This window comes from Lepidochelys kempii, chromosome 6 (genome assembly GCF_965140265.1).
Source record: "Lepidochelys kempii isolate rLepKem1 chromosome 6, rLepKem1.hap2, whole genome shotgun sequence".
Lineage (NCBI taxonomy): Eukaryota > Metazoa > Chordata > Testudines > Cheloniidae > Lepidochelys > Lepidochelys kempii.
In genome coordinates, this window is record NC_133261.1 from 48,929,572 (window position 1) to 48,943,752 (window position 14,181).

The 14,181-nt window shown below is 39.1% G+C and overlaps 1 protein-coding gene across 6 annotated transcripts in view; it reads right to left on the bottom strand.

Moving 5' to 3' along the window:
- The window catches only part of NAV2 (neuron navigator 2), a 679,973-nt gene that overhangs the window by 232,833 nt on the left and 432,959 nt on the right, over positions 1-14,181 (bottom strand). For all 6 annotated transcript variants that reach the window (XM_073347852.1, XM_073347851.1, XM_073347849.1 and 3 more), the window contains 2 exons: positions 10,372-10,489; positions 169-221 (listed from right to left, as the gene is read on the bottom strand). In XM_073347852.1, coding sequence (XP_073203953.1) covers positions 169-221; positions 10,372-10,489 — 171 coding nt within the window. The remainder of the gene's footprint in view (positions 1-168; positions 222-10,371; positions 10,490-14,181) is intronic.

Sequence of the window (14,181 nt, forward strand, 5' to 3'; positions counted from 1 at the left end):
CTCCTTTTGACTTCAATAGGATGAGAAATGGATCATTAGTTCTAATAACAGTCCAGATTTCCCCCTCTATTATATTGGTGCAAGCATTTCACAACACTCAGTTAAATTAACTGTCATACCTATTATGAATTGAGTAACACACACATGCACTGCTGCTTTGCCACTTACCATTTGAGATCTGTTCTTTGGACAGCCATTGATGTCTTCAATCTTTTCATTTGCTGAGAAACAAATACAAAAAGTAATGCAAAAAGCGTAGTGAGGACACTTGTACCAGTTATTTCCAGAGCACTTGTTGCTAGCTAAATCAAGTGGCCTAAGATTGTAGTTGTCCAATCAAAGCAAACGTGTGAAACATTGAGACCCATGCAGTGGCTGGATTTTTCTCATGGGTCATTCCTCCAGAGACAGCTGGAGCACGGTCATCATCATTTCAAAAGGAGACAACTGGGCTGACATTTCTTAAAGTGACAGGTAACTCCTTATGCAACCAAATGCTTAAAAACTGGGTACTGCACTGCATCACTGGTGTGTGTGCATGCACGTAGGTGCACACACACATGTGTGTAGATGGGTGCGCGCAGGGATCATTCATTTCATAAAGTGTATGTGCATATCATAGATTCATAGATTTGATGACCAGAAGGGACCACTGTGGTCATCTAATCTGAGGTAGCGACAGCTATCTAATACACGCCGTAGGACTTCCCTGAATTAACTGAGTCCAAAAACTCTCTATATTAGAGTATATATTTTAGAAAAACATTCAATATTGATTTTAAATTTCCATTAATGGGGAATCCACCACAACACATGGTATGTTGTTCCAATGGTTAATTACCTTCACTGTTAAAAAATTAGACCTTACTTCTAGTCTGAAGTTGTCTAGCTTCATGTTCCAGCCATTGGATCTTGCTATACCTTTGCCAGCCAGATTGAAGAGCCCTCTATCATCAAATTTCTATTCCCCATGTAGGCGCTGACTGTGATCAAGTCACCCCTTAACCTTCTTTTTGATAAACTAATAGACTGAGCTCCTGGCATCTACCATTGTAAGGCACATTCTCCAATCCTTTACCCATTCTCTTTCTTTTCTGACCCTCTCCAATTTAGGAATAACCTTTTTGAAGTGTGGAATTGACACAGTATTCCCGTAGCAGTTGACCAATGCCAAATACAAAGATAATATATGTTCCCTTTTTTCCTACTCCATATTCTTCTGTTTATACATACAAGGATCACATTAGCTCTTTAGGCCTCTATCTTCCTGCAAGCTCATGTTCAGCTAATTGTCCACCATGACACCTCCCCACCCCCCAAGTCTTTCTCCAAATCACTGCCTCCCAGGATATAATTACCCATCTTGCAAGTATGGCTGCATTCTTTTCTTCTAGATTTACATATTTACCATATTGAAATGCAAGTTGTTTGCTTGTGCCCAGTTTAGTTAGCGATTCAGATCGCTCTGTATCAGGGACCTGTCCTCTTTATTGACCACTCCCCCACTCTTTTGGTCATCTGCAAATTTTGTCAATGATGATTTTGTGTTTTCTTCCAAGACAAGTGTTAAACAGCGTAGGGCCAAGAATCAATCTGTGCGAAACCCCACTAGAAACCCACTTGATGATGATCCCCCATTTACAATTATATTTTGAGACTTGTCAGTTTTTAATCCATTTAATGTGTGCCATGTGGACTTTGTATCATTCTAGTTTCTTAATCAAAATGTTATGTGGTACCAAGTCAAATGCCTTACTGAAGTCTGTTGTATCAACACTGTTACCTTTATCAACCAAATTTATCATCTCATAAAAATGATACTGAGTTAGTTCGATGAGATCTATTTTCCATAAACCCATGTTATTAGCATTAATTATATTACCCTTTTAAAATTTTTTAATAATAGAGTCCGGTATCAGCTGTTCCATTATTTTGTTTGGTATTGATGTCTGGCTGACAGGCCTATAATTACCCAGGTAATCCTGTTTATATTTTTGCAGATTTTGTACATTAGCTTTCTCACAGTCCTCTAGAACTTCCCCAGTGTTCCAAGATTTATTGAAAAAGTAATATAAGCAGTTCAGAGAGCTCCTCAGCCAGCTCTTCTAAAACCCTTGCGTGCAAATTATTCAGATCCACTGATTTGATGATGTCTAACTTTAGTAGCTACCGTTTAACATCCTCCTGAATTACTGTTGAAATGGAAAGTATTTCATCATCATCATCTATCAATATATCAACTGTAGTGTTTTTAGAAATGGAGTACTTGTGGCACCTTAGAGACTAACAAATTTATTTGAGCATAAGCTTTCGTGAGCTACAGCTCACTTCATCGGATTCATCGATGAAGTGAGCTGTAGCTCACGAAAGCTTATGCTCAAATAAATTTGATAGTCTCTAAGGTGCCACAAGTACTCCTTTTCTTTTTGCGAATACAGACTGACACGGCTGCTACTCTGAAACCTGTAGTATTTTTGTTTTTTGGGGTGGTTGTTTTTTGTTGCTTTGGTGTTTTTTTTTGTTTCCTCCAAACACAGAATAGAAATATTTACTGATGACTGAAGTAGGAAGAGAGCCTGAGACATAAGCCCTTGTATCAGAGACCTGCTATGAGGCAGAACCTGCTCACAGAATCTGGCAAGAACAGTGCTTATATTGCAGAAATACACATTCCTAAAAAGTGCTAAGCACAGAGTACTCACACAAACACATCGTGATATCAAGTGGTACCAGAACATCCTGATATCAAGCATGGTACAAAAACATTCCCCAAGGATAACAGAAACACACTGACCCCTCCTAAAAGATAAGGTCAGAATGACAGTACATAACTTGTTTATATCAGGGTATAAAAATGTATCTCAGAGGGAGTATCTTTCACCAGCTTAGGGGGCAGCGGAAAGTCCTGCCACTGACTGAGCTGCATCCATTGTCAGGGGCATACATGTCTTAGTAGCCTCATGGAGTCTGCCAGGTGCTATTACCGTGCTTCCTCAACAATAAACCTGGCTGGATGCCTTCGTACCTTAACGGATCTTGTGGTCATTGGGTGGTTCACTCGAGATTGCTGTGCCAACTGTCTGTGCAGAGCTGGGACAGCACACAGGGAAAACACACACACGCAGCCAAACATTTGACTACAATGACTTCAGCCTTTTTGCATTATTATTGACAATTCTACCATTTGGACACCATTGCTAGGACTCATTTTGTTCCCAATATGCTTAAAATACTCCTTATTGTCCTTTACTCTGCTGGCCATCGACATCGCCTAGTGTCCTTTTGCTTCCCTTATCAATTTTCTACAATTTCTAGTTTGTAATTTATATTCATTGCTATCAACATCCCACTTTTCCAATTTGTTATAGATTGTTGTGTTTTTAAAAAAAAATTATAGCTTCATTCACTTCTCCACTAAGCCAGACAGGTTTTTTAACCAGTGTAGCTTTCTCCCAATTGTGGCTCTGTGCTTTCTTTGGGCATCTAAGAAAACATTCTTAAATAGTTTTTAATTTGATTCACATTTTTCTGTTTAAATTCTCTCTCAGCTCATTTGTCGCATAATTCTCTTCTGCTTTGTGCATTTGGCACCTTTAAAGCACAGGCGTATATATTGCTGATTTGGTATCATGGGACAGGTATCAATACAATATAAACTAGAAGAAATAATTGGAGTTGGTAGTCACATATCTTCTGTGAGGAAATCTTTGGGCTATAGAACAAAAGAACTAGATTATGCTCAGAGTTTTCCCATAAACAGGGTCCTGTGTACTCTGTAGCAGAATGGGACCAAATTCCCTACCAACAACCCCTAAACTCTGTGGCAGCAACTTCTGTAAGTCACAGAAACATAATGTATTCCGTTCCCCTCCATCCACAAGCACACACAACTATAGATCATAGCTGAAGATACTCACTGGCCCCAAATTTGTCAATGGTTATTTTCAAGGATAGTTTTTCCACCACCACCATTCTCTCCTGCTTTACTCTCTGGCCTCAACTCCCATAGCATTGTCCACACCACCCAGTGGCTCCAGGTAGCTAGGGATAGCAGGTGGAAGAGACAGCTGCTAGAAGAGATGGCAGAGGAGCATACTGGCAGCTTGCTCAGCAGTAGTTGCAGTCGCCTTTGGTGGTAGCCTGGCTGAACTTTAACCCGTACATTTCTGCTTGCCTAGAGAACAGCGGAATGTGGCTCTCTGCAGACTCATGCAGATGACACTGCATCACTTACAGAATTCACAATTTTGAGCTTCTCTCTGCAACCATAAGAGCTTGAAACAATTTCAGATTCTGGAGCACAGTTCTCAGCAGGAAGTAAACTCCATCACAAATTCTGCAACCTCAGAATCCGGACTACATGGGTCTTTCCCGTTAACCCTTATTTACTGCAGTGCCATCAAGCTTTCATTTTCTTCCTAGGCTCTTCCCTGCACAGAATGGGTCTCTGTACCATTAGCTTGGCCTAAAATTATTCTAAAACCAACATTGTACACTATGGGCTTATAGCAGTACAGCTCCAAGGCTGGAGAGATATTTCACCATTTTCCCCCATGGCACTTTACCCATATATAGTCAGATTACATTGCTTTTATGAGAGTGAAATGAATTTCACCCTGAGATTTTTAAATGTTTCCAGACTTTTGCCACTTTTGATGCATACACTTGAGGATGTTTGATGGCTTCTCTCTTCCCCTTTATTAAGCTAGACATAGCAAAAGCAGCTTAACTCAGTGATAAAAGTAGTATGAACAGAAATAGTCATTTTTTCATAGATAGAATCTGAATCAAAGGAGAGAGAAGGGAACTTAAAGGAAGGTCTCGTTTTATTTCTTCTGTGACACATACATTATAATACTGTGAGACAGGTTATTAGAGTCAAAAGTATATGGAAACATGAGGGGGAAAGAGGGTCTCTCTACCACAAAGTGTTGTAAAGTGTTCTTTAAATCTGTTGGTCAGGCAGCTGCTGGTGTCCCAGATATAGATATGCATTCCCTGCAAAAATAAAAATCCTCAACAAATGACACTCAATAAACTACATGAAAAGTTATGATAGGAATGATTCTAAACTGCCTTGGACCATACAGAGCAGAACATGGGTGGATATAGAGAACCTTTTATACAAAAAGTAACCAGCACACTGTACAATGAGTTACGTTCTTTGTTACAAAGAGCTTTGTTACAAAGCTATTAAGCATTAATCAATGCCTCAGCCACATCTTTGGATCTTACAACAATTCTTCCTGTTTTTCCTCTTAAAAGGGTGTTGGCCAATACAGTTCATAAAGTGCTAAAACTTTTACCTGGACAGCTATCCAGACTCGAGCAGAAGAAATCTTTGTTTAATGTCTCAGTCACAGGATAAATTGTGATTCTGTCATTTCCTGACTGTATATGAGCCCAGATGCAGATTTGGAACATAAACCCACAACCTTCTGGCCCAAAGGTGAGAGTAATAAAGGCTTTTCTACACATAAAAAGTTATTCCAGAATAAAAGAGGTTGTGTATTTGGATACATCTATTCTGGAATAGGGGAGTTGTTTTCTAGTTTAATTTGACATATGTCCAGGTGAAAATTCCTGAATAGCCATTCCTAAATAACTCCAGGAACAGACTAGCCCTTAGTAAGCAACAGTGTTAACTGAGGGATCACTAACGTGACAGAGGCAGCAGTCTGGCAAAAGAGGACATTACTGTCCATTATTTATGAAGATTACCATGCTTGGAAAATAGTATTGCAATTGCTTTCAATCAAGAAAACTAAGATACCAAGAACTCTGTGCTATTAAATAAATGGCTTTCTAAAAGTAGACTGAGTGTCTGACGCTGCTCCCATTAAAGTCAATGACAAAGTTCCCATTGACTTCAATGGGAGCAGACCCCGAATACTTAGATCTCTATAGAAGATCAAGAGAATGTACTACAAAATGTACAAAGTGAAAGTATATTATAGAAAATGACGATACAAGGCCAACAAGAGTAAGTGACCCATCTTTGTAAGTGTAGAGCATGCTTTTGTCAATCGAAGTGCTCCACTTAGTGAGTATGGTAGTAGAAATCTGTCATCTTAACATAGACTTTCAATCATGGAAACAAAAGAGATTTATAAGTAGTGCAGGGTAGTGTGAGGATATAACACAGAATCTTTCAAGCTAGCTACCGTTTTAGCAAACAACTTAATCCTTTCCCGTGCCTAAATGAAAGGACTTGAATTTCTGTTCCATCAGTCCTTACATTTGTAACTTTTGGAATATCATGTTACATTCTTCTTAAAAAAATGCTAGATTCGATAAACAGAAGAAATTGACAGTTCACAGGAAAACTCTCTCTCTTTTCCCTTGGAGCTTTTCCCAGGTGTGTAGTGTTAAGAGTCTCCTGAAGCTCCTCCCCTATCACAGGGGAATCATAATTATCCTGGAACACCTATGTTCAGTAAATTGATCCATTTTTAAATAGTTCAGTGGTGGTTGTATCTAATTTTTTAAAAAATGGTTGGCCAAGAGACAAGGAGGGGAAAGCGCCTTTTGGTTATGTTGGCAGCTCCACTGATCTCTCAGTAAAAACTTCAAACAAAATAAAAGCCAAAAGTTTGATTGCCAGTTCCGGTTTTTTAAGTTCAGTTTCTCAGGTGTGATTCTTTGCCATTTAGACTTGATATCACTTTGTATTTGTGTGTGTGTGTAGACATGCATTCACTATGTTGGTTTATTCACAATGTCAAAATCATCAGTGCCAATGTACATCTTAACTCTGTGCTCCCAAACCAGCGCAACACTACTGTATATATTCCACCTTTCAGAGTACCAGTACCACTATCTGGCCAAGTGAAGAAAGGCATAGCACTCTATGCAATGGCATTTCACTGTTTGTAAGTCCTGGCCCCAAAAGACATGTTCCCTGACCCAAAGTGTTTACAATCTGACATCCAGGTTCTGCAAACAGTAACACATGGGAGCAGTCCCATTGACTGCAGTGGGATTATGGATATACATGAAGTTACACAGATGTGTAAATCTTTGCAACCTTTGAACCAAAATAACCTAGCATTTTGTCAATAAAGTTCCCAGTTGACTTGAGAATATTATGACAAACTGTCACTGTGCAACACACAAAATAATTTCAGCACACTATTGCTGGTAGTTAAATCTGAAGATTACATATCTATGCTCTTAGGTGTCAAATTTATCCCTATCAAGTTTCAAATATTTTTTAGAATTGCCCATTGTTTCAAAATATGGATGCTAAGTTATAATAAAAAGTGAATGAAAGTTACCAAGTTATAAATTCCTAAATCAGATTTCTTTTCTTTCCAGAAATATACATCTGGTTTTGAATGACAGGAATGTACACAGAACGAGGGACCTTGTAAACCTTGATAATAATTCACTCTGATGGCCCTGATGTGTGGTGACAGTTGACTGTCTCCGGGGTGTTCAACATGCAAAGAGATAATCTCACTAATAGGATGTTTCTTGGAATGTAGTGGGGACAACTTCTTGTTTCAGATGGTGGAGGAAGTAACTGGGGGGCAGATATTTTAGTCTTGATTTGACTAATGGGGGGGAGAAAGGGAACAATTGGTAGTGAATCTGAAGGTTGAAGGCTATTTGGATGAAAGTGATCATGAAATGATAGATTTCACAACTCTAAGGAAAGGAAGGAGTGAGCGGAGCAGAAAAAGGATAGTAGACTTTAAAAAAGAAGACTTTAACCAACTTGGAGAATTGTAGGAAAAGGTGCCACAGGAAGAAAATCTAAGCCTGTTAAGGAGAGCTGGTAGTTTAGCAAACTCTCTCAACAAGAAGAATACACAGCTCAGATTTTATAAGGTCTTAAAAGGCACTTCTGCCCTTTCCCCTTCCTTATGAAGTTTAACAAAGGCTTCACATTTTTTTTAGGATTTGTTCTGCTTGTTTTTCCTTAGAAATATCAGACATGTCAAGCTTGTTTTTCTCTTGTTTTGCTGGAGGATTCATTGTAGATCATGAGCTTTCTGAGCCCTTACCCAAAAGGGCAGAGGCGTTATATCCTTAACAACAACAGCTTCTCTCAGCTGGGCTATTTAGGCATTTGAGCTAAACTGATGTTAAAAAAAACAGAGTTTGAAGCGGAATAAAAATTACATCTCTTCTTAATTAATCATGTTTAACTACATGGCATCTCTGATGGCATAATCCTACCAGTTCTCTAATCATCTACAGGATTTCCTAGGGGAAAAAAGAGAAGACAAGACCTGTATTTCTAATGTTTAAAACAAAAAAAGGCAGAAAAGAGAATTCAGAAGAGAACAGAAAACCTTTCAAAAGCTCTTCTTCTTTCTTCATAAAAAGGCACAAACATATTTCCCTTTGCAGATCACCGTTAGCACTGAAGCAGCAATTTAAGTCTTGAATACAAAACTCATGCAGTGACCAAAAGGAATGTTCATAATCAACAAATTCACTTGAAAAGATTTTGTTAACCTGGGATAATCTCTAAATACACCACCAATGCCCATAAAAGAACAGAGATGTCTCTGTGGTACTGCTGCTTTCTCGTACCCCACCACCACACATAACAGAGAACACTGCATGCAGAAGGGAAAAAGAAATTACCATTCAGAAGCTTTCATAGTACAAATCCTTATTTATGAGGACAGGTCATGGTTTTATAGCTGCAGTTGAAGCTGTTTTCATGTGTGGAAGTTACCACTTCTAATGTGACAATGAGATGCAGCTTGCCTAAGGCCAGTACATAAGGGATGCAAATGAATATTTTCCTTTCAGTGCCAATTTGGGGGATTAAAGTGGAATTTGTGTGTTTAAACATGGATTTTCTTTTGTTTGGAAAAAATCTAAGAAAAAGAAAATCCTTCACCTTAGGTATTAACCTTTCACAGCTGTGTCTTAAAACTCTAAATCCAAATACTAAAGCAGCAATGAGAAAAAGAAGAAAAATGCAAAGATGAATTAAATCAAGCATTTTAGTAAACAATAACTCTTCTGAATTTTTTCACAGGGATATATTTTAAACATATGGGAGCATTCACACATGGAAATATGCATGCAAGTATTTGATACACTGTTTTTGGTAGTGTTCTGATATGCATGTTTCTACTCCAGGATTTTCTGCAGCATTGTTACATATATGTAACTGTATGTATGTAGGAATAGATTTTAAAAAAGCACAAAAGGCAGGTAAGTGCCCAACTCCCATTGAAGGTCAACTGGAGATGAGTGCCTTCCTCCGCCTTATGCTTCTGAAAATCTCCCCATTAAAATATTTGTGTTGGTATACACCGTTACATAGATATTGGATGGAGTTTTGTTATACACAGGTACATAAGTAATTCATGCGAAATTTTTATACATATGTAATTACATGGATAGTTTTCAGAGTGCTATGCTCAGACAGCAATGAATATGTTGTTTGTTCAGTATGTATGGGCCAGATCTTCATCTGGTAAAAATCAATTTAGCTCAGTTAGAGTCAATAGAAACTATGGCAATTTATGTCAGCTGAATATCTGACCCATACATTCATAAACTTAACTCAGGGCTCTAATTCTTTTGCACAGCATTTGTAACAGAAATAACTGGTCAAGCTTTGGTGTCTAGTTACTTCACTACTGTCTTCTACGTTTGCATCTCAAGTCTGTCAGTCTTGTTGTCAACAACAGTCATTCTAATTCCTATTAATGGACTTCCTGATTCTGTCATTCTCCATAGCTCCATAGTTTTGTGATAGCCTAAACACCAGATGGATGAGTCTCTAAAGGAACTAATGAAGAACCCAGAACAGGGGGAATGTGGAGCCCTGCACAGGGCCCAATCTGAACCTTCAACTCCCATTGACATCAGTTCCTTTAGCGCCTGGGGCCATCCTGACAATAAATGAACTTCCTTATTTTAAAACAGATTGTTAAGGGTTTCTTTTCTTCCATATACTAATCATGTCCTTCCCTAATCCTAACTGCACACTGGGATTTTTCCGATCCAACTAGAAGTGGCAGGTTTAATATAACACACCATTGTATTGGTGAATTATTTCCAGACCAGTCTAAAAAAGCGAACAGGAACAAAGATAACGAAAAGATAACAAGCAAGGCTACAAGTCACCTAACAGAAAAAAGCTCATCACCTGCTTTTTCCCTTCAGCTATCCTGGGTGATAATGCTGTGTCAGGAGATCTTATCAAGAATGTCAAATATTTTTCTGCAATCCCTTAACATAAGGCTTTATCAAATTAATTATCAAAGCCTGTGAGGCAGAATTATCATCTGAATTCCATATAGTTTCTATTTATTTTCCCCATATTTATGTGAAAAAACAAGCTGTGGCTCTGACAAAGTAGGCGTGTACATAACAGGAAAAGAGAAATTCACTCACCTACAACCTGGATGATTTCAGCCAGTAAGACTCCATCAGTCACATCTTGCTGTAGGTCCTTGATCAATCGTTTGTGACCAGATTTTGCTAGATAGTGATTAGCCCAATCCGTGTAAATCTATTAGGAGGAAAAGAAATACATAAAAACTAAATTGTAGGTATTTGATCAGACTTAAAAATGAGAATCCCATCTCTTAGTCCATGCATAACAACCTCTCACATTTTCAGACCTTGGACAGAAGATCCCTGCTTTGTGAGCTGTTTGAAACAATTTAGCACCATTACAATTCAAGGCATTGTGCAGATCAAGTATTCTGCTTACTATGGGGTATGGCTTTTTTCTATTGAAAAAACTGACATCACAGCTCAGGAAAAAACTAAAGCAGTGGTTCTCAAACTTTTGTACAGGTGACCCCTTTCACATAGCAAGCCTCTGAGTGTGACCCCCCCTTATAAATGAAAAACATTTTTAAATAGATTTAATACAAATATAAATGCTGGAGGCAAAGTGGAGTTTGGGGTGCACAGACAGCTCACGACCGCCCATGTATTAACCGTACGACCCCCTACTTTGAGAACCCCTGAACTATAGCATGCTTCTATACATGCTATGGCATGAATGGAGTATCAGACATGGAACTAAATATTTTGCAGCACTGACAAGGTTATGGAATTGGTTTCTATTTTCAAACTCAGGATTTTGTGTTTTCCCTCTGCCATTCCTTTTCTGTTATTGAGAAACCTTAAAGATTCATTTCTAAGGGAAATTTCTACGGATGAAGTTCCTTTTAAATGTTAACTAATAAGCCCTGATGCATGAGATTTAACTGCTCTAATAAGTCCTAGTGCATGGGATCTACTAGGTCCATTAAACTGATTTTAAATTCCCTTACAGATTTGTAATTACAGTTACTTCCTTTAAAATACATCTCTATCTGAAATCCAAGCAAATATTAATCAAGCAATTAAACCACAAGACTTTAAATATATTTTTATATATGGGCCAAGTTGTGCTCATCACACACTATATCACTTTTAACAACAGTAAATACAGTATTCAGGATACATAACTTATTTGTCAAACACATAACCTTTCCAGAGTGTGTTATCAAAAAGAAGAAAAACCTATTAAGGAACTTCCATTGATGAGCCCAATATTGTTCCCTGTTCCCATATAGGACAAAATTAAAGGGGAAAAGCACCCTCTATGATCTATCTCAGCTCAAAACAAATAAAGTCAAAAAATCTAGACATCTGAACTTTGTCCTTTGGTTGGTGGTTTTTTGGTTTGTTTGTTTGTTTGTTTGTTTGTTTTGTTTTTTATAAAGGTACCCAAGTCAACCTTAAATTCCAACTTTACTCTCAAGGGTATCCAGCCTATTAAAGGACCCAGTCATCCTATTTCAGCGAAGGTGTATAGCATCAAAAACGAAAGAGTTCCAATACTGCTAGTTCAACGCACCTGTGCCTTACATATGTTCTGTGAGAGATTCTATCTCCCTCTTTATTCTCTCAGCAGTAGTCAAAGAATGCAGCCCAGTGCCTAGAGTTTTGTAAAGGAGGCCCATGATTCTTTTACAGTTCTTTGGAGCGGGAGGAGTCCAGACACTTGTGGAACCAACTCCTGTACCAGATGAGGAGGAGTAGCCACCACCTTTCTCCTTTGGACCTGTTAGTTTTAAAGTCCCTGAAAATGCTAGGGTGAAACTTTGATATCTCAAAATGAACCCTGAGGACTCCTGGGTAAAGTAAATGAATTTATGAACTCACAAAGACTACAGAGTGGATGGGTCATTACAAAACCTATTTTCCCCATACTAATTTCCCCCTACTGTTACTCACACCTTCTTGTCACCTGTTTGAAATGGGCCACCCTCATTACCACTACAAAAGTGATTTTTCCTCCCTTGGTATTCTACTGTTAATTGAATTGTCTCATTAGACTGACCCCCCGCTTGGTAAGGTAACTCCCATCTTTTCATGTACTATGTATATATACCTGCTACTGTATTTTCCACTCCATGCATCTGATGAAGTGGGTTCTAGCCCACGAAAGCTTATGCCCAAATAAATTTGTTAGTCTCTAAGGTGCCACAAGGACTCCTTGTTGTTTTTACAGTCAGGTAACATCTTAAATAGTAAACCCAAGAGGACCAAAAACCCTGAGCTGAATCTTATATGACTAGGGCATGTGCCTGACCACCAAAACTAAATGATTCTCAGGGTATATCTACGCTACCATATGTTGCAAATATTTATGTTGCTCAGGGATTTGAAAAAAAACCCAACAACCGAGTGATGTAAGTTTCACTGGCAGTGTGCAGGACGCTATGTCGGCTGGAGAGCTTCTCCTTCTGACATAGCTATAGCTGCCGTCGGCACAGAGCAGCTTCATGAACAATCTTACAGCAGCACAGCTGAATTGATACAGCTGTGCTGCAATAAGCTCACTAGTGTAAAACATGGCCTAAATGACAGTAATGCTAAGCAATGGCAGAGCTTTTAGAGATCTGTGTGGGCCACACAAGCAGATCTCCTCACTTCTGCCAGTTTTACACAAATATAAGTGAGAATCAGGATCATTACCTCCATATTTGGAGATTGGCAGGGTAGAAATCATTTCTACCTGCTTTTAAAACAAAGTCTGTCTTTCATATAAATTTAAGGATGATCAAACAGATAATATCAAGCTAACAGATAGAGTACTCTATACACATAGCTGCTAGACTCACAGCCAGGTAATCTGGGACATCTGTATTAATGTTGCACAGTTGGTTATCTATTTATGGTAGAATTCAATTTAATTTCAGAATCTTCATAAACAAACCACAGTTTACAATGTTCATCCCCACTATTAATTTGGTTCCTTCTTCCTGAAACATTGTACTAATGGTTGGCATTGGTAGCTCAGGAAGTATTCATTCTCGGAGAGATAACTGTACCAGCTGTTACTATACTACATTAAAACAGGGTCAAAAGAGAACCAGACCTCTAAAGTCTGTTTGTTCTCATTCCAAACAAGGAAACATGAGAGACTTATTTTTTTTAAAGAGTCATGTTAAAAAATATCTGTAAAGGCCCCATTTCTATATTAAGATCAGTTCTTTCTTTAGAAGCATAGCACTCAAACACTTTTTGGGACAGATTCTGGCCCTCAGCTTGGCGCTTACATGCTAATGCCAATGGTGTATGGGTTCAGGCCCCGTGACACTCACAAGTTCACTGAGTGCACGGAAATCAGGAAAATATCCCCAAATCATGATTTTTTTCAATTTTCTTATACAAAAGTAAAATGTGTTTAATAAAGTATTTCAGACAAAATAATCACTGTACAAACTGTACAGCTCAGCTGTTTCACGCCTGTGTGCTCTATCCTTCCGCACGTGCGGCATAAGAGCACCGTGTGCATGCAGAAGAACAGTGCTGTGTGCACGTGCAGCAGAGCGTGCTGTTAATCCCGAAACGCAATCTAGGGTGGAAACAGGCTGACTCAGGTGGTTGGGGTATAGAAGGGGGTAAGGGCTCCGGGGTGGGTCCAGAAATGAGGAGTTCAGGGTGCAGGAGAAGGCTTCGAGCTGAGGCAGTGGGGGTTGGGATGCAGGAGGGGGTGAAGGCTCTGGCTAGAGGTGCAGGCTCTGGTGTGAGGCTGGGGATGAGGAGCTTGGGGTGCAGGAGGCGGCTCCAGGCTGGGAGGTGGAGTTGAGGGGTTTGGAGTGTGTGTGTGTGAGAGAGAGAGCTCTGGCGTGAAGCTGGAATGAGGAGTTTCGGGTGTCGGAGGGGGCTCCGGGCTGGGACCGAAGGGTTCGGTGG